The sequence below is a fragment of the Lissotriton helveticus genome, chromosome 4_1 (assembly GCF_964261635.1).
Source record: "Lissotriton helveticus chromosome 4_1, aLisHel1.1, whole genome shotgun sequence".
Taxonomy (NCBI): Eukaryota; Metazoa; Chordata; class Amphibia; order Caudata; family Salamandridae; genus Lissotriton; species Lissotriton helveticus.
The window spans coordinates 1657853277-1657874365 of record NC_136063.1 but is presented as its reverse complement, the minus strand read 5'-3'; the positions used below and the strand labels follow the sequence as shown (position 1 = coordinate 1657874365).

General features: G+C 46.9%; 1 protein-coding gene across 1 annotated transcript in view; it reads right to left on the bottom strand.

Moving 5' to 3' along the window:
- The window catches only part of CRTAP (cartilage associated protein), a 122077-nt gene extending 101310 nt beyond the window's left edge, over positions 1-20767 (bottom strand). Inside the window, exon 1 of the mRNA XM_078688336.1 lies at positions 20035-20767. Coding sequence (XP_078544462.1) covers positions 20035-20646 — 612 coding nt within the window. The 5' untranslated portion in view covers positions 20647-20767. The remainder of the gene's footprint in view (positions 1-20034) is intronic.
- Positions 20768-21089: the final 322 nt, after the last annotated feature.

Genomic DNA, 21089 nt, shown 5'->3' with positions numbered 1-21089 from the left:
TTCCCCGATACTATTGGTAATTAACACACCCCGCAGGACCATTCCTCCTTTCACGTGGAGGTTCCCGCCATACTCCTTGCTTTATCCGGTTTTTAAGGAAGAATTAGCTGAAGCAATTGAAACGTTTTTTGAAAAGAACGTGGGTTCGGTTGATAGCTACCAAGTTGTCTGGGAGATGTTCAAAGTCCATATCTGCGGGTTCACAATAATTAAACACTCTGGGGTCCTCAGAGCCATTCGGAAACGCCTGAAGGAATTAGAGGAAAACCTAAAGATTTTGGAACAAAGTCAGTTGTTGGATCCGTGTGATACCACCAAGCAGGAACTCACAGACCTGATTGAGCAATATCATGCGGCGGCAGATGGCGAAGTGAAACAACTTGGTAAATATGCCACAGCGCAGGCATATGGAGAGAGCGAAAGACCGGGGGCAGTACTGGCCCAATTGCTTAAGAAACGCCGGGAGAAAACACTAGTAGCCGAAATCAGGTCAGCAGAAGGCGAGATCCTGACTGAAGAGAAAGAAGTGGCAGAAAGATTCCGTCAATATTATTCTGAGCTCTATACTTCCCGTAGTGGCGGCACAGAGGGGGAAATCACAGATTATCTAACGCACATAAAACTGCCATGGATCACTAACACTCACAGGGAATTCATCATGATACCTATTGTAAGAGAAGACATTTTCTTAGCCCTATCCAACATGAAAGCGGGGAGCGCCCCAGGGTCGGACAGCCTCACAGTTTCCTTTTATAAGGCCTTCTTGGACCTCCTACTTCCCCAGCTGACTGCACTCTTCGACGATAAGTGCGTTGCTGGATCTATGCCACCTTCAATGAGAAAAGCTGTGATCGTGGCTATCCTGAAACTGGGCAAGTCATCAAATGAATGTGCCTCTTACTGCCCTCTCCCACTACTCAATGTAGATACGAAAATATTAGCAAAAATTCTCGCGAATCGTTTAATCCCCCTATTCCCGGCTCTATTCGCACCGGAACAAGTGGGCTTTGTGCCTGGCAGGAATTGGACTTACAATTTGCGCACAGTCTTTGGTGCCCTCCAACATATCCGACTGGAGACGCCGGCAGTGGCGGTCTTCCTCGATATGGAGAAGGCTTTTGACTCTGTTAAATGGCCTTTATGAAGCAAGTTTTCACCAGGATGGGCTTAGGTCAGATCTTCATTCAACTATTGGGGGTTCTCTATAATGCTCCCACTGCCAGGATAAAAATAGGGAACCTAGTGACGGAAACCACCAATATTTCAAGAGGCACACGTCAGGGCTGCCCGCTGTCTCCTATTTTATACATGCTGGTGGCAGAACCTCTTGCTTGCGCGTGAGAGAATACCATGGGTACAGAGGTATTAGATTCCCGAGCGATCAGCTTATATTCTCCACATGCGCAGATGACACCCTACTATATGTTCGAGACCCGGAAACCAACCTTTCCCCAGTCCTGGCGGAATTTTTCACTTTGGCGCTCTGTCAGGCCTATGCGTGAACTGGCCGAAATCCATTATATTCCCACTCACACAGACCACACCTCAACTTGAACCGGACTACCCTTTGCAGTGGTCTACGGACGCGGTAAGATACCTGGATATAAGAGTGCATACAGATTCTGAGGTTGTGTTCAGGGAAAACTATGGTGTGGCCATCAGCAAACTGGAAGATGATGTGGAAGGTTGGATCAAACTCCCTCTGTCCTTGCTTGGCAGAATTTCCATCATGAAGATGGTGGTGTTGCCACGCCTTTTATTTCTATTCGCTAATATCCCAATGCTCCTTCTTCTGCCGACTTACTACCCCTGATGGTGAAGTTGGGCTTCGGCGGGTAAGCAGGCGCGCGTCAAGTGGCAGATTCTAACCCTACCATACCACATGGGTGGTCTAGGTGTGCCCGAATTTGATTTATACTACAGAGCTGCGCAGTATGCACACGCATACTATTGGATGCATGGTTCTCCAGATATCCCGCATCTCCACATAGAAACAGCGGCGGCGGCTCCACGGCCACTGCCGGCGTTGATGTTTCAAGCTGCCGATCATAGAACGGATATTCTAGACACAACGCAACGACGCACGCGTGGCGCCACCTATTTCAACAACAGCAGGTGCGATTCTCTACTTACCATATTCCCCGCTTGATTGGTGCCGCTGGCTGCCCCCTTGCAGAGATAAAGGGGTTACACGAGCACTCCACACACTAGGAATACAGACTGTGGGGGAGTTATTCGAAGATGGTGAAGCCAAGACATGGGGAAGATTTTCAATCCGGTGACCCGCTACCCACTATGCTCACACGTTTTCAGTTCCACAGAACACGACATGCTCTACTGAATATTTTAGGGGGTGACTTACTCGAACCCCCAGAACTTTCGGCATTAACCCACACCATACAGGCAAAATCACTGTTGAGGATAGTCTCCACAATTTATAAATGATCTATGTCCTATAGAGAAAATCACTATACCAAGGACCGGCTGGCCTGGCAGCGAGATTTGAAAAGAGACACTGACGACACAATGTGGACTTACTGCTGCAACAGCACCCGGCACGTCTCTCTGAACGGTAGGCACAGACTAATACACTTTAAATTCCTCAATAGGATATACTATAACCCAGAGAGTGCAAATATTTGGCCTGTGAGAGGATCCAGCATGCGAGCGTACGCGACCTGCTGATTTTCTCCATTTGGCCTGGTCTTGCCCTGTAATTTCTGTCTTCTGGGATCTGGTCTTCAAGGAGCAGGGACAGATTATTGAACTGACTCTCGCACCAGAACCGGCACTGGCCTTACTAGGCTATTCTAAACTGTTACCTGTTAGACTCGTAGACACGGGACTCCTAATAGCCAGGCGTAGGGTGGCTATCTGCTGGTCGCGCGGACCTGTTACCACGATGGCACAGTGATCACGAGACACATTATACTGTAGCACACAGACGCAACTATTCAGTGAACTCCTAAGATGAGCGGTGATGGGGTAGTGGCAAACGTGACGCAAGACACGACTGACCAATTAACGACATCCCCTGGCCATGTCCACCACGCTGAGAGCAATACTCCCTGACTTTTAGTTTGATGCTGATATTGTACCAAAATTGTTTTGAGAGGAACACTTAAGAATTGTGAGTAGCAATAAGGACAATTGTGTTTATACAGCTGTAATAAGATGATCTTCCTGTTGTAATGGTGCCATGATTGCATTTTCCTGGACATCGTGTGTAACCGCTATTGTCAATTTGTCATATTGAGTCTCAAGTCTGTTTGTTATAAGAAAATTAATAAAATTAAATAAAAAAATCTGGGAAACTTTGTGAATTTCCACCCAGACTAGCTGGCCCCTAGACCCAAAATCTGGGCTTGGTCTCCTGCTACGGGGGCCCCATTCTGCTTTTCCTCAGCCGGGATCTAAATCTATAGTCACCATCACCCAAAGGGAGGGCAAAATATTCTAGACTTGTTTTGCCACCAGCAGTGCTTACCATCTTCAGGTCCAATACAGCCACACTGGTCAGCGCAGGTGCTATAGACAGGTGTGATCAATACTTTCTGGAGATCTCTGCACTGAGCTGCCACCCATTTGCCATTTTCTCTCCCTCTCGCAGGACAACCAATGTCTATCTTAGGGTGGGGATTCATGGCTAGCTCAACACACCTGGAGGCACCTTAGTACACCAACACAATTCCAGCAACAGAGGGCACAGAGGCCTCTCTAGTTTCACAACACCAAGGTACTGCCAGTCAAAGGGGCACCCGTTATCTTATAGGTCACTTCACAGTGCATATTGCAGGCCTGCCAATTCACATGGTGCCACCTTGTGTCACACAATGTCGGCTCCCTTCTTATGGACACCTGGCGAGGAGCTGAAATCACATGGTGGCAGGAAAGACTGGAAACCACTACACAAAGTGGTTTTCAAGCTTGTCTTTGGAGGCAGTAAGCAGCTGATGTCCATTCAGGGTGTGAAAACACTCAAGGACATCAGCAACAGCCTCAGCAAACCTTTGTGTAAGAGATGTGGGGCAGCGGCCAGGACAACTGACGCTGGGGATCACGGTTCGATCCCTGGCTCCAGCGGCAGGGGTCTGCCCAGCACCATGTGACTCTGGGCAATAGCTCGCTTAATCTTCCCGACGGCCCCCAGTGTCTTGACACCTTCGGGTAATTGTTCACGCTTTACAAATACTGGACATTTACATTTAACATTTACATTTATATATGGGGGGCGAGGGGTGGTGGGCTTGGTGAGGGGCAGAGTGCCTCTTGGGTAATTCCTGGAACACGGCTCCGCCCCCTCCTCAGATGGTGAAATTTATTTGCAAGTTGGCAGGTCTGATATTGTGCCAATACACTAGTAAACATAGGAATAGTAAAAGTGCACAAAAACCTGCAGAGACTATAGACCAAACATAGTCCCTCGCCCATTTATACTTAGTCATAATTGGAAAACATAAACCAACCAAAACAGAGGTCAATAAAAATAGATTCTAAAAGCGTAGTGAGGGTCAGGTTTTTCTGATTTAAAGCACACAAAACAATTACACACATCCTTAAAATGGGTGTTGTAAGAGAGAACCCAGCACCAGCAGTTGGGATCCACTTCCAAAGACTTCATAACATCACAACAAACGGGTTCTATCCCAAAAGGAAGTAGGCCAAGAAGGATTCAGTCCCACTCTTTGGTGCGTAAAAATCCTTTTTTATAAGTGGTCACATCTCCACACAATAGCAGTACCAAAAGACGGATTCTGATAATTGGCTGCAAACCTACCTTGATATGCAATTGTTAGATCCAGAGTCTCTAATTGGCAACTGTATACACCTTTGTCAAGTAGGGACCCTTCGTTTACGTCAGGGCAAGGGAGTTTACACGCTGTAGATAACCCCTGCTCACCCCCTTGGTAGCTTGGCATGAGCAGGCAGGTTTAGAGGCAGTGTGTTAAGCATTTGTGAACACATACAGTAATATAGATGAACCACTACAAACGGACACCACACCGGGATGTATCAAAAAATAAGTAAGCTTTATATAATTAACACAAGACCTTAACGACAAAAATCCACAGTACGAATATGCTTTACAGTTACTTAAAAATAGGTTCTCAGTTTCAAGTATTGCTTCAACGCACAAAAGAGTTCTCAGGGGTACAGTCTGCCAGCGAGGAGTGCAGGGTCGGGCCCGGTGTCACAACTAGACTCTCACAGGACAGTACCTTCAAGAAAACAAACAAAGGCTCTACTCGGCGTCAGGGAGCTGTGGCACGTTGGTCACGTCAGTTCCTTGCTTCGGGGGAAAGCGATGGGGCGGGATCCTGGCAGTGGATGCAGGCAGGGGGCGGCTTCGGTCCTTACCAGGGAGGAGGATTTCATTACGGCAGAGCCGGCACCATAGGTCATTGCTGATGTCGTTGAGTCTGTGAGTGCTTGGTCACTCTGGTCGATGATCGGCTCTGTCCAGGTGGCGATCTTGGAGCCCGTTGCAGCACAGCGGCAGGCGTCGGTCTAAGGTGCGGGTCGGAGCTGCGCTCCCGGTCTGGTGGCAGATGGCGACGCCGTTAGCTGGCTTGAGTTGCAGAGTTCCTCTGTAACGGATGAACCAGCAGTTCCAGCTTTGCTCAAACAGAAGAGGTGAAGTCATTGGTATCCCCGCTTCTTCAAACAGGAGGCTATCTCAATTCTAGCCCTCGGGGAATAATTGGCAAGATGATGAAAGTTTCTTCCTTGGTCCTTTCTACCTCTCTTTGGCACGAGAGCCAACACCACAGGCCAACCCACTACAGCGCTCTGGTAGAGGAGCAGTACAACTCCTGTGGTCTCCAGTGCTTTTCCTCGGCAGAGGGTCGTCTTGTTCGTTCCAGAGTGATTCCAAAGATCTGGGGTCTGGGCCCCAGTACTTCTACCCATAAATCCTTTGTCCTCTGAAGGCAGAGGGTCTTTGACTGGTCAAAACCAGTTTTGGGTGCATTCTACCAGTGCGTATCTCCTTCCTTTGTCAGGGTGGGCAGGGTCTTCAGACTCACCACAGGAAGTGGAGCCAACGTTGTGGGAGGTGGCCCAGCTCTTTTCAGACCCAGGTGCCTACTCCTCCCACCACTCTCAGGACCATCAGCCTAGTGCTGTCCCGCCCTACCTCCTGGAGTCCCCCCAGCCATGTCACTCGTAAAACCCAGACACACAATACACATGCTAGCAGAAGCAGGCTGGATGGTCAGGCAAGAAAATACCATCTTTCTAAAAGTGGTATTTTCAAACACAGAATGTTAAAACCAACTTTACTACAAGATGCATCTTATCATTCTGAGTTCAGGCACACTAAACTTGATTCTCTACCTAGTTCCCTGAGTCAGTTGGGATTATAGGATGCTATAACCAAACTGCCCATTCTGGCCTACGGGGAACAGGTAGCCTTGCAATAGTGAAAAACGTGCTTGTTGGTAATTCACTACCAGGTCATGCCACACACCTGCCTCCTATATACAATGCACCCTGCCCGCAGGCCTTCTGTAGGGGTGACCAACATGTAGTAAAGGGAAGGTTCACAGACCGGCAAGTGGTTGCACTCGCAGAGTCACACAGCAGCCCAGCGCTGCACACGGCGCTCAACGGTGGCAGGTCCGAGTCATACTTTACAAGCTGGTGGGTGGCACAATCAGTGCTACAAGCCCACCAGCAGAATTTGATTTATACTGTACTGAATGGCAGTGGCGCAGTGCCCAAAGCGTCTAAACCAGTAAACATCAAAAACAGAGGAGGCAATCCGTCAAAAAGAGGAAGGGACACCCACACCAATGGTACCAGGTCTAACAGCAACTAAAAAAAAGAACATATAAAAGTAAAGATAGTAGTTTTAAGTGGCATCAAATATAAGACTAAAATAAAGCTCGAACTATGAGAACAATACAGAACAAGATTTACCCCCCCCCCCCCAGTCAGGTTCGCTGGGCTGGTGTGGCTGGGGCTGCTAGCCTGACCGTCAGCCACAGCAACAAAGCATGCCCGGCAAGGATAGTTATAGCCCTGATGCAATTGTTTCATGTCAACAAGAAAGAGTTGGAACTCTATTTGAAGAACACAGGTGAAATGAGTCAAAGCTGCAATTATTGCATCCCACACTCACCAACAAATAACGGCAGGCTTCCCAGCAACACTTTTACTCCAGCCACAGAGCAAGAATAAGTACCCATCAAATGGGAGTTTAAAGATAGATAGTGACATGCCAAAAGAATTCTGTCCACCAATAAAGTCTTCAAAGTTAGCCTAGTATATTAAAGCATAACACACATTTTAATACATTGGGTCTGCTTGGTTTTGTTAAGACATCTGTATTGTGCAACACTACTTAAACAAAGTGCACAAATGATATATTGCATCTTGACACCAAGGGAAAAAAAAGAATGTTCCATTCTGTTTAATACACATTATTGGCAAGTGCAGATCAGCAGTAATATGGCCCATTATTGGGCCACTGCAAACATCTTCACAACCTGCATAAATCTACAAATATGATGCACCAGCAGAGTGCGCCATTAGATGTTGCATTAGTGTATAATAGTGTTACTAAATGTTTTGTCTATGCTCGACTTCAAAGAACCCACTGCCCTGCAGTCACTGATAATCCAAATAATAATAAATGAAAAGGAGCATACAATTATAAAATCAGTAAAACTCAATAAACGAATATCATTATGACGTGTCATGCGGTGCTCAATCCACATATATTCGTAGTTAGATGAGCAATCAAATTCCTCAGGAGCCTTATGCATGCGTTCCAGGCCTCTTTATTGAAGTTTATTTATTGTAACAATTGCAAATCAGCCCAGCCAAAGATTGTTGTCCATATGGACTTAATCAGGGTTGGGTAGTTACTCAACTCATATAGTTGAACGAAGTGCAGAAATGTCAAATAACAGACGTCCAGTCAAAATTCGATGTAGTAAGTTGAGTGGTATAGTACCCCTGTTCAATCTCATTCATCCAAGTCAAAGTTAGGGCAGTACCCAGTACCAAGTAAAGAAAGGGACATACAGTGGGTGTCAGAAGGGGTGAAGGGACGGGGAGGAGTTTCTGGGCTGACAGAGAGAATAATCAGATAGTGACAGTGCTTTGTAAATCATGGTACACTATTAAATCAATGCTATGGTAGGTCAGTGTCCCACTAAGGTAGGTAGGAAACTGCTCAACCACTCTGCACAATCTAAAGACTGACCTCTCGTACCTCTTCCTAATAGTAACATTTCACTGTGTGCCCACTGCTAAAGATGGAGTTTAAGAGGAATAACAGATACGGGGAGGCCAGAGAGGGCATCAAGGTTAGGGATTTGGTCTCTTTAAAGTTGTTTAAAGGGAGTGGAAGAAAATGGGTTAAGTTAAGAGGATGAGCAATGCTCCTTAGTAATGTTTACACAATTTGTATTCTTAAAATGTTCGGACTAGGCACACATCACTGCTGTTAGAAGCCAGCCTACCATTGTTTTATAAATGCATGTTATGCTTCTACTGAACATTACTTCAATACGTCATATTTCATGATTCTTTTGCCCCACACAAGGATTTCAATTACATATATGCACCATCTTTAAAACATTAATGTAACATTTTAAGTTGTAGCATTTTTTCGCCATTAACTATTAAGGCATATTTCTAGAAATAATTATTCAAAACTCTCCTGATAATATTCATGTATGAGATGCATGCTTGGAATTCAAATGACTAAAATGCCTCAGTGGCAGAGACACGAACACTCTTTCACCACAAATTGGAAATTCACGGTTGGACCCTTCATCTAACTTGAGTTCCTCAACAGATTCCCGCGGACTCCTCAGATTCTAGCTAGAAGAAAAGGAGTGTGAACCCAAGAACTTTTGAACCAGGGTTAATTTCTGATCCTGCCACTGTATTGATGGGTCCCAAAACGAGTCTGATTTGTGTGGTTTATGCTCAGTTTCTATACTCCATGTGCTGTAAACACCAAAAACGTTCCAAATGATAGACGCATTTCGGGAAATGGTACTAGCCAAGTGTGTCAGAGCAATAAATGCACGATGAGAGATGGAATTCAGGATTACCATGTATTACAGCTGAATACAAGTTAACTAATTTGGGGGTTCCAGTCTTGGGTGTAAGGCATCATTGTAAGGAACAGCAAGAGAGTGGTTGCTTCTAATAAACTTATATTCTAATGTAAACCTATTGTTTGCTGAGAAATGTGCTACGAATGGAAAAATGACAAAACAAACGCATTTAAACTGCACCATTTGCTACAATTTTTGAAAAACATCCTTTGTGGAAGTATGACTAAATATCTTGTATTTTTTTTAAGTCCAATATGTTTAGACAAATTCATCTGACCAAGTGCATTTTGTAATGCAGTATCTGCCATTTATTGTTCCTGAAATTCCACATTCAACTTGGTCTACTGACCCAAAGTGCATTAAATGTAGCATTCGCCATTCTTTCTGCTAAAATTCGTTGATGGAGAATCCCACTATAGGATATTACATTGCGACCAATGTTATTGCCTGAATAGGCTTCTGTTAGAACTGGGGGTCTCTAGTTGGCAATGGTATACACCTTTGTCCAAATGGGGACCCTTGCTTCTAAGTCAGGATAAGGGGATTACACTCCTAGATAACTTCTGCTCACCCCCTTGGTATCTTGGCACGAGCAGACAGGCTTATCTCAGAGGCAGTATGTTAAGCATTTGTGAATATACACAGTAATACAGTGAAAACACTACAGATGGACACCACACAGGTTTTATAAAAATAAATATTCTTTATATAGACTTAACACAAGACCACAAACGACAAAAATCCACAATACTGTACTTAAAGTTGACTTAAAAAGATGGTAGAAGTTGCTTAATTCAAGTTGATGATAAATGCGACAAAGCTCTCACAAACGTACCTGGATGCGTAACACAAAACAAACAAAAGGTTCGCAGGAATGGAGATGCATTGGTTCCTTGCTTTGGGGGAGACTATGCGTGGCGCCTCAATGCTTGCGCAGAGTAGGGGATGCGTCTTGGTCCTTAGCGGAGAGGAGGTGATGCGTAGATTCACGTGATGCGTTCTAGTTGCGATGCAGCAAGATGGAGCTTCGATGTGATGCGACGATCCGGTGCAATGCGATAAGATGGCGCCCATGATGCAATGACGTGAAGACGATGCGTGCACGCCCTGACAGCCGTGCGGCGAAGTCTGTACTTTGGAGCCGCAACAGGCCCTGCGACGCGCTTCTCCGGTGATGCGACGGCGACACTCATGATGAACGCAAGCTTCTCCGGTGATATGATGGCAAACAGCTGCGACAAAGACACGCTTCTCTGGAGATACGGCGGCAGCACGCTTCTACGGCGATGTGATGACAACAGCTGTAGCGACGACAAGCTTCTTCTCGTTGAGTCACACTTCCAGCTCCCAGCGATATGCAGGCTTCTGCAGGTGAATTCCCAGCAAGGAAATTCACGGGGGAGCTGGTGGTGAAGTCTTGTAGACCTGAGACTTCAGCAGGAGGAAAGCACAAGTTCAAGCCCTAAGAGAAATATTTTGCAAGATGATGAAGTTCTTTAAACGTTCCTTCCCCTTTCCTTGGCAATGAAGAGACCACTGCAGGCCAACCCAGCAAACAGCACATTGGCAGAGGGGCAGTCCAAACTCCTGCAGCTTTCTTGGTTTATCTCCTTGGCAAAATGTCTGTCTTGTTCCCAGAAGTGATCTAAAGTTCTTGGGTCTAGGTCCCAATATTTATACTACTTTTCTCTTTGTTCTCTGAAGGCAGAGAGGCCTCTGCCTAGCCCAAACCAGTTCTGGTCAGTCCTGGGGCACTTTGTTGACAAGACTCCTTCTTTCCTTTCACAGTGTAGGAAAGGAACATCAGACACACCACAGGAGGTGGAGCCAGCATTGTGGAGGGAAGGCACAGCCCTATTCAGGTCCCAGGTGCAACTCCTCCCTCCCAACTAGATGCAGATCTCTCTATTCAGCACTGTGCTAACTCACCCTGTCTCCTGGAATCCCCCAGCCTCTGTCACTCAAACTCCAGACAAGGAATGCACAACCTAGCAGAAGCAGGCTTGGATAGTTAGGCAAGAAAATACCTACTTTCTAAAAGTGGTATTTTCAAACACAGAATGTTAAAACCAACTTCACTAAAAGATGTATTTTATCATTCGGGGTTCAGGCATACTAAACTCGAATTTCTACCATGTTCCTTGAGTCAGTTAGGATTATAAGATGTAATAATCAAACTGCCCATTCTGGGCTATGGGAAGCATATAGCCTTGCAATAGTGAAAAACGAAAATTGCTGTAATTCGCTATTAGGACATGCCACACACATCAGGGCATGTCCTACCTTTTCCTTACAATGCACCCTGCCCTTGGGCCTACCATAGGTGTGTCTGATATGAAGAAAAGGGAAGGTGTAGGGACTGGCAAGTGGGTGCACTTGCCAAGCAGACATGGCAGTCACAGACTGCAAAGGCAGACCTGAGACACACTTTACAAGCTGCTTCTGTGGGTGGCACAACCAGTGCTGCAAGCCCACCAGCAGCATTTGATTTACAAGCCCTGGGCACACATGGTGCACTGTACTAGGGTCTGACAAGTAAATCAAATAACCAAATCATGGAGTCACTAATTAGTACAACAATTTAACATAGGGAGCACTTGCACTGTATAGCAGTGGCACAGTGCCCAAAGCATCTAACCAGCAAAACATATCAAAAACAGAGAAGACAATCAGTAAAAAATGGAAAGGAGACTGACGCCAATGATACCAGGTCTAACAGCTTCAATATGCACCAATGGCCACATATTGTCCAGAAAAATGCTACCCATATGATTCAGCATACAACAAAACTAAAGTGAACCCCTACATGACATTTTGAACCAGGTTCTGCATATGCTTCCCGCCCCCACTGTTCATAGTGTTAGCCCCACCGATGCCAACCCACCCGATGTTTGAATATAGTGTCACCCCTGCTGTTTGTGCTATGCTAATTTCCACATGAATTTCAGTCAGTCTGTTCAGATTATCACGGATTGCACGCAGGACTGAACCATGTATATATAACTTTATTTGAGAGTCTGGATTACATCAGCAGCCAGCCTCCTAGCGCTGCACGAACAGTGTGCGATACAGTTCGACTGGGCAGTACAAAATAACGCCCCTACCCTGCCAAATAGGATGAGGACACCTGAATTCTTAGAGATATGTATTGGTTTTGGCTGAATAGGGGGGCCCTGTAGGGTTGCCCGCCCCCATCTCCGCAGGGATGCATTACACCCCTGTGATTGGGCCATACAAATCCAGCTACGAGTCACAATGCTTTTGTGGGTAAAGGAACAGTATTATTTAGGGTGACCAACCATCCGTAAATTTCACGGACCGTCCTTGATTTGGTCCTCAAGTGATGATCCCTTTAAAGGACGCCATTTGTTTGTAACTTTGGGCATTGTGGGGAGCAGCGCTGTTCCAATGCAAGAAGCCTCAATTACCTGATGGTGCCGCCTGAGATTCATGTTCTGAGCACAAGAGCAGCCCCACCCTGCCCATTATCATTCTGTATGCCGGGTGACTGTCACAATCAAAATGACAATGAGCCAATCTGGGCTGTTACTACATGTGGTGGGTCTCCTGCTTCGGGCAAGGGCTGGGCATTCTGTCAGATGGCAGAAATGTACAAAAACGCCCATGCTGCTACGCGAGAACCCAGTTCATGAAGAAAAGCTGGTGAAAGATGCTACTTTTTTAGGTCTAGCCTACGCAGAGTCCATGCGTTGCATAGGAGAGGACCTCATGCTGTCGATGAGCTTTTCTCCCCAAAAACTTGCACGCGTTGCATTGCTTTCTATTGCAACACATGCACGTTTGGCGATCTCCTTGTGGGAGAGAGCGGCTGGCATATGGCAGCAGCTATCGTGGCGCCAGCCGCTCCCTCCCGCTAGTGAATCGCGCAGGCCAACTCCTCTCTCCCCTCCCCCTGCTGCGAGGCACGCACGCTTTTTTTTTCTCCCGACCTCCAAACACAGAATGAGTGCGCATGCCACGCATGACCTCATCAGTCCAAGACGCGGCAACATAAGCTTCTGTTGGAGCAGAGCCAGGTGTGTGAAATAGAGAGGTGAGTGCGCTATTCCGAGCAGGCTAATTTCTGTCACACTTATCTGCTCCTCACGGTATTGTGTGAGAGAGCCACCTATTAACGTTCTCCATTTATCCTCCGACAACGGGCGTCAATATAATCCGCCTTTGATGCAGGTCAGCTGCAAGCCTCCTCTCTCTTCTTCCCAAAGAGAAGAGGTGTGCTTCCCATGAGCCCGAGGTGGTGCACTGGAATTGAAGCCTCAAAGCTATGGCATCACTAGGGTTGGTGTCACCCAGTGCGGTAACTCATGGTGTCACCGTGCGGTCCGCACCCCCCGCTTTCCCCTAGTGATGCCACTGGGTAAGTGTGCACGGAACTCACTAAGAGAGTCTATGGAGTGAGCCCACGGAGTGCGCTCTAACCCTCCAGCTCACACTGGGCTCAGTGTGGGTGGCATATCTTTCAAGAATATACCTCCCCTCCCCCTCCTTTTACATAACTCACTGATCGGGCTCGTGGGATGAAGGATACATTCCACACAGAAGTCACTAAGTATGGTGTAAGGAGCAAGTATGCAGTCCTGTTAGAATTAACTCACTGAATATGGTGTATGGGTCGAAAACAGTCTCTTATGACACAGGACTCACTGAAAGTGCTCTAAATGTAGACATTACTTTCCCATCACAATGGACGCTCAGCATATGGCCTGGAGTTTAAGAATGCTCGTCTGTGCATACTACACTCTCTAGAGCGCGAGATTACCTTCTTTTTTAAAACGGACTCGCCAAGCATGGTTTATAGATTAAGATTGCATTGGCCTCGCTGGATGCAGGTTATGCACTTTCTGCTCACACTGCCCCAGCCCCGTGAGCACTCTTAGTGGGAAGACCTGCCCTGATTCCACTGAACTCACTCACTGAGTTTGGTTCTTAATTGAGAGGAACCACCCCCTGGCTGTACATTGAAACCGTGCCGGTCCCACACGGCGCTCCCTCACTTCCTGAGGTCTACAGGTGGGCAATGCGCTTCATACGCACTCTAGGCTCACTGGGTGCGGCCTGCACACCCAGAATGCACTTTCTTGTGACGCTACACTAGTTCACACGGTGCTGTCTTATTGAGAAAGCAGACAAACCCACCTCACTCTTGAAAATCCCTGCGTGGGGGCGTTTCACTGTTCACTGCAGGTAGTGTAACAAGCTTCTTGCCTGGCCTGAGCGGCCCCAGTCAGTGTCCCTGCCCAGTTCCTCGCCCGCTGCTGTGGTACCGAGGCCTAACGCCACTCTTCACCAGGTGCCTCTAGGCGACCCTTCCGGCTGCACGAGTCGATATATTAATACGTGAAACCGATGGAATAAAACAGCTGCTTGCGTTGGTCGAAGCCTCCTTATCAACCAAGATAGGCCGAGGCATCTCCAATATCCGGGGTGCGATAAACGCCTCTGTGACCCTCGGCAGGCTGCCCCGCGGCCTGCAATAATGCAGATCGGAGACCGCGCCTAACACCAGCCCGGCTGCGTGGAGCGAACACTACCCTCCAGCAAACTTTACACTTGTACTGTTAGTAACCTTACCCACACTCTCCGTACTGCAGAGCCGTGGTGTAATAATACCATACTTTAACTAACTACTACTTTGAATTGACCTGCCACTACCTGCCCAGCGCTCTTAAATAACTTTTCTGCTTATGTATTGCACAACTCCTGATGGCTTATACTGCCTTCTAGGCACACAACGCCCCAGGGCACGGTCATTCTTGTAACTGTGAACGAGTAGCCCCCACTGCACTCACCCAAACACCACAAACTTCTCTCACAAGGTCTCTCTCCTTCCTACAGCACTGCCAGCCTGCTCTAATGTTTTATCACCCTGGGGGTGCGTGTGTGTGTGTGAGGGGTCCGCTGGACGAGGGAGTCAGGGGGTGCACGAGGGTCAGCTGCACAGGGGTCTTACCTGCAGGACACGGGGATGTATGTCGTTACTACGCATGCATTTACAACGCATGCCTTTACCACGCAGGTTTTACAACGCAAGTCGTTACAACGACTTGCGTTGGGGGGCGCTGGATAGTGAATAGTTTAATTTACTATTCCAACTCCAGTCCCCGTGGATAGTAGGGAAGGTTTTGGATAGTAAATTAAACTTTTCCCTATCCTACAGCGCCCCCCAGCGCAAGTCGTTGTAACGACTTGCGTTGTAAAAGTTGCGTGGTAAAGGTACTGTGTGGTAAAAGTTGCGTTGTAAACGCAGTTCACCGGACACGGTAATCTCGATCTTGGTGGCCATTTATCCAACAAACCTGCTTCGGCGTTGTAGTACAGGCCCTGGTTTTAGCCAGGATTGATTGTGGGACTGCCATCTCAGCAGGCAGACAAATGTGCTCTTTAATCTCAATGACATCAGAATTTACTTGATGGCCTAGTTCATCTCAGGCTCAAGAAGGTTTAACCACATATCTCTAGTTGTAAGGGATCTCGATCTGTTGTTAAGTTCGAGCTGTCAGGCATTAATTTTAAAGCACTAAACGTGCAACAGCTGGAGTTATTTTCACATCTCTCAAAATCTCTTGTGCCAGCAAAAGACTGAGAGGCTCACACAACTAAATACTTATAAGGTCCCAAAAGCGAGACCTATTGGCTATGCCAATGCTTGTTATTTTAAGCACCTAACAACTATTGCCAAAGCCAATAGTTCTGGCTTGTTGTAGGTGTAACGTTACTGATTCTATTATATATCTGGATGCAATGACAGAAGCAGCAAAATACCAGTCGGGCGACACACTATGCTAAGCACAGATTTATAGCGGAGGTGTTTTAAGCCACGCCCGTAATTACAATTCAACACCCCCTATGGACCCCCTAGTTTTTTCATCCCACTTGAAGCCCTGGAAAAAACACCATGTCACAGTCACCTCACGTCCTGGCACTGTGCATCGTTGCATGATTCATGACTTTTCAGATTGCCTATGTGCAGGTGCATAGTGTACCCTCCCCCGTCCCACCCCTTGCTCTAGGAACTACAACGAGGTTGGAGTGCCTGATGGGTCTGCTCAGCTCATAATTATTGTGAAAAGGTGGGCAAGTGAGTAAGCGAACGCGTGGTTGGATGGCTGGATGGATTAGTGAAAGTGGGAATGGATGAATGGAAGAGTGAAGGCATGGATAATGAGAGAAAGGATGGATGAGTGAGTGAGTGGAAGGATGGATGAGAGAAAAGGTAAATAGATGGATAAAAGGGTGCATTGGATGAGCGAAAGGGTGGATGGGTGAGCGAAAGGATGGATGGATGAGCGAAAGGATGGATGGATGAGCGAAAGGGTGGATAGATTGAAGATTTGATAAGTGAAAGGGAGAATGGATCAGTGAATGTAAGGATGTATGAGAGTGAAAGGGAAGGTAGTTGGACAAAAGGATGGATTAATGAGTAAAGGAGTGGATGGATGGGGAAAAGGATGGATGGATGAGTGATGGGTCCAATGAATGGATGAGCAGATGGATGTGTTTGTGGATGGATGGAAGAATGGATGGCTAAGTGAAAGGGGGATGGAGAGAGAAAGGGAGGATGGATAGATGACTGAAAAGGTGAAAGTATGAGTGACTGGGTGGATAAATGAGTAAGTGAAAGGATGGCTGGATGGGTAAAAGGGTGGATGGATCAGTGAAGGGATGGGTGGGTGGAAGCGTGGAAAGAGGAGTGTACAGATATGGTGAAACGGTGGGTGAGTTGGAAGAGTGGAAAGAGGAGTGTACAGACATGGTGAAACAGTGGCTGGATGATGTATGGAAGAGTAAAAGGGTGGATGGAGGGATGGATGAGTGAAATGATGGATGGAAGGATACATGATTTTGCAAATGGTTGAATATGTTTGGATATGGACGGGCACGCGGAAGGACAGAATGAATGGTGAAAGACTGAACGAAAAAAATTATTACACCGTGTAGCCCCCATTATCTTAAGTAACATTACACTGATTTACACATGTAAGATTCTTTGTCTCTGTATGTGTGTGTGATGTAATGTGCTCTGACATCTTATACTGTACGAGAAGGGCTATAAAACAAATTAAATACATGTGTGAGAGGGGCTGTGGATAGATGAGGGGCAATCTTGGTGATAATGAGGGAATCATTGAAGAGCCCCATCAAAGGTTGGCGTTTCCTGTTGCACAGTAAAGTAATTATTTACTTTATTTTAGAAAACAATTGATATATAATGACAAATGTGTTGTGATCACACCATGTTTTCCCAAATGTTTTTGGGGGTGGGAAAACAAAGGCTGTAAGCTGTCAGTATGTTTGTAACACACAACAACTTTTAAATATCTGTAAATAAACGGCAAATGTTTCAAAACATATCAGCAGTTAGGAAACCATGAATGGACTACTTGTTTGTTATTCAGAATGTTGCTGGAAATAGAGTTTTAATAGGATCGAAACAATCAAGACACTTTACTTGGTGATGTTCAAATGATACATATTTGCTGAAAACACATTTCCCACACATTATTCTTTATGCGCTATACTGATTTATCAGTAAAACTGCTTGATTGCATTTTGCTTCCATTTCAATAGAAAATGTTCTGTATGTAAAAAGACAATGCCACCTTCTGCCCTACAATAATGGCTTAACAATGTATACACTTTCTAGTCTGTAGCACACTTCTGTGCATCAATGAGTGTCTGCAGTTTAAAGCTCACAGAAATGAAAGGACCCAATCAGTATACTATTTCCAATATACAGCAAGATTGAGGAGGGCTGATATATGGCTAGCCAAGACATGATATAGTAATGTCAACTCCTATCTAACCTCTCAGACCCACAATAATACCAAAGCACTTGGAAGTGTGCAGCCAATTATAGCTCATGCAGTCTAGTTGATAACTCCCTTTTCCTGCTTAATGCTCTTGCCCTCATGCAAGACCTCCCCGCTATGGGTCTTATCCATTACTCAGTACTGTACCAGCCCTTATGCCTCATCACTAGCTGAACAGAAATGGAACACCTGAAGCAATCGGACACATAAAGCTGGCCACTTGGAGGACTGCACTGCAGGTCCCTATTAGCTGCATCCCTTACGTACCACTTGACATCTCACAATGTCTAGCCGAGCAGATCTTTCCGACTATTTCTCTCACCAAACATGTCTGCTCCCGTGCAGTAACCATATAAATAGATTATCATATGAAATAGCACAAAAAGACCTGCACTGTTGTACAAAGCTGCGCGCATACTGAAAAACTGAAGTGCACGGCTGTCTCAACCTATTGACTTGTACTTAAGTGGTTGTCCTTATACTTACTTGTATACTACTGTGCGACCTCCTTTGACGTGTCTGTAAAAACGTACCTTTTGTCCCGAAGTTTTGTCCTCAATTTTGACCATCCTGTCCTGAACTTTAACACTTTGTCTTTAATTTTTGCACTAACCGTCCTGAATTTGCAGCCATGCCAGTTGGTCACCCTGGTGTTATTACCTTCCGTTTCATTCATGAAATGCTGACCTCCCTGGTAAATAGTATTCGCACAGAGAAATAACACCGCATGGGCTGTGCCAGAGCGGGGGACGTGGCAGCTGCACTGATGTGATGCGCGAGGCACAATGGAGGGGAGAGCCCCGCAGCACTCGTCAGCCTCCACGTGCCCACTCCTACAGCTCTGTGCGTGGCCAGGAGCACCCGACTTTAACATAAATAGAATCTACAGCATTATAGAAAATGTCCCAGAAAAATATTACAACATAAATCTCACCAGAAGTGATGGTGTTTCCATTATATCACAGTACAGTGTATTGGGTGATAAGGTTGTGTGCAAGGATGATAGACTCGTGCTTCACTGCTCCCATTGCAGTGTACAACACAAGGAAAATGTAGGTTATCGCTTATGCAGCGGGAGCGCACGTGTTGCGGCATGTATAGACAGATCTACGATGACATGCCACATAATCCATGCAAACCCTCTACACCCCACCCCCTCCCAGTGCTATGAGGAACAACTAGATTTTCCAGTGGGTGAATGCTTGCGTCATTTAGAATCTTCGGTTATTCTCCCTGAGGCACAAGTAGACACCTGGAAAGCAGATGTTCGGCAAGATCTAATAGGATGCAGATCCCTATGCAAATAAACAGGTTTTGCGGGAAAGCATCTTTTGAGTTGGTTTTCCAAACATAAGCAGAACCGCTAAGGAAATGTCAGCTTTTCTTGTCAATGGGGGATTTGGAGCGGTCTTTTAAACGAGAGAAATCCGCACCACTACTATGTCAGCATGTTTGGTACCCTACAGCAAGCAAGAGAGAGGAGAAACAGTGATGGTTACCGACTATGTCAACTGCCAAAGGACTCACCATCTCACTCCGTCTCCCCTCCCTTCCACCTACTAGTGGCAACCTATATTAGTTACTACGTCACTTCCTATAATACCAATGAACATTTGCCTATACATATTCACATTTACGTACTTTTTTTAAAAAACTTGCTTTTAATTGACTTCATTCAGACATATTGTATGTGTTTTTTCTAGATATATGCAAAAATGTGTTATTGTTCATATCAGACAGACACTAACCCTATATATATGGTAAAGTTGGTACTTAATAAGATTAGTCGGTCTTTTGATAATTAATTAGCTCGAGACACAGTACACGGACTGAACTGAAAGCAGGCTGACCACTTCAAAGACGCTCTACTGACCTTGAGACATCTCACTTTTCTATATTTTCAGTGGACTACCTAGTTATCCATCTGCGATATGGAACTTCAACACGTAAAAAGTGGCTTCTACGACCTTAAGTAATGTAACTGTTCATCACGGGGGCGTGTCACATTCCACGCCAGCTCCTTGAAGCCACAGCCCACTTTAGCAATCACACAACGTGAGATGAAAGTTTGAGGCGGACAAGGAAGGGAGATTTAAGCGTGGTTTGCTCGAGAGCTGTTTCCTCACCTTGAAGTATGCGTACTGCAGAAACTTGTAGGGTTCCCGGTCAAGAAACTCGTCCAGGGTCTGTCGGGAGGGCTGGGACTGCCTGAAGACGGGCAGCCCCTGCTTGCAGCGCTTCAGGCACTGCGTCCTTTGCAGGAGGTCCCCGAAGACCCGCAGCTCGGGGAATCCTGCAAAGCGGTCTGCGGGCTCCCCCGGCCGCTGGGTGGGCTGCCCCGGGCCGGGCTGCCCCCCGTCCTCCCGCGGCCTCTTTGCTGTCTGCGCCTCGTCCTCCCGCGGCCCCTCGGGCTCGTTGGGCACCTCCGGCGGCGGCCCCTCGGGCTCGGCCAGGCGGGCGGTGCTGCAGTTGAGGTTGCAGAAGGCCTCGCTGTCCCGCAGCAGGCGGTGCAGCCGCAGGCTCACCTCCAGGTAGTGCACGCTCTCCTGCCAGTTCTCGTTGGTGTACTGGTCCAGCCCGTACTTGTAGGCCGAGTCGAGCGGCATCAGCTCGTCCCGCGGGAAGCTCCTGAAGCTGTAGCGCTCGTACTGGGCGCCGCTCTCGCCGGCCAGCAGCAGGACGAGGAGCAGGGGGCCCATGGCGGCCAGGAGCGTCCGTACCCTGGAGTGGTGAGGCATGGTGTGTGCACGGAGGCTGCCGGTGCGCTGGGACCACCCGTCCACGTACCCACAATCATGGACACGAAGGAGGCGGGGACTCGAAAAGTTTCTACTCGGCTCCAGTCAGGCTCCCCCAGCTCGGGAGAGAGGAGTGCCAGCCCTAGCCCCGGGCTCCCCCGTCCTCATAGGATCAGCCGGCAGAGGGGAGGAGAGAGGGGCGACACAGCCCCCAGGACAGCTTTCATAGCAGCGATGCAGACCGCCTGTATCACAAAATCATTTATGTGTGTTTGTTAGTATTTTTCAAAAGCTTTTGTGTGTAAATCATATAAAGATTCTTAAAAATTGCACCAATAGTATGGATTTGCATTGTACTACAGTTGTAATATTAGACATGGGATACCAGGGGAGCCAACTTTTAAATTAACTTCAGCTCTGTGACATAAGCTGAAGGGATGTCA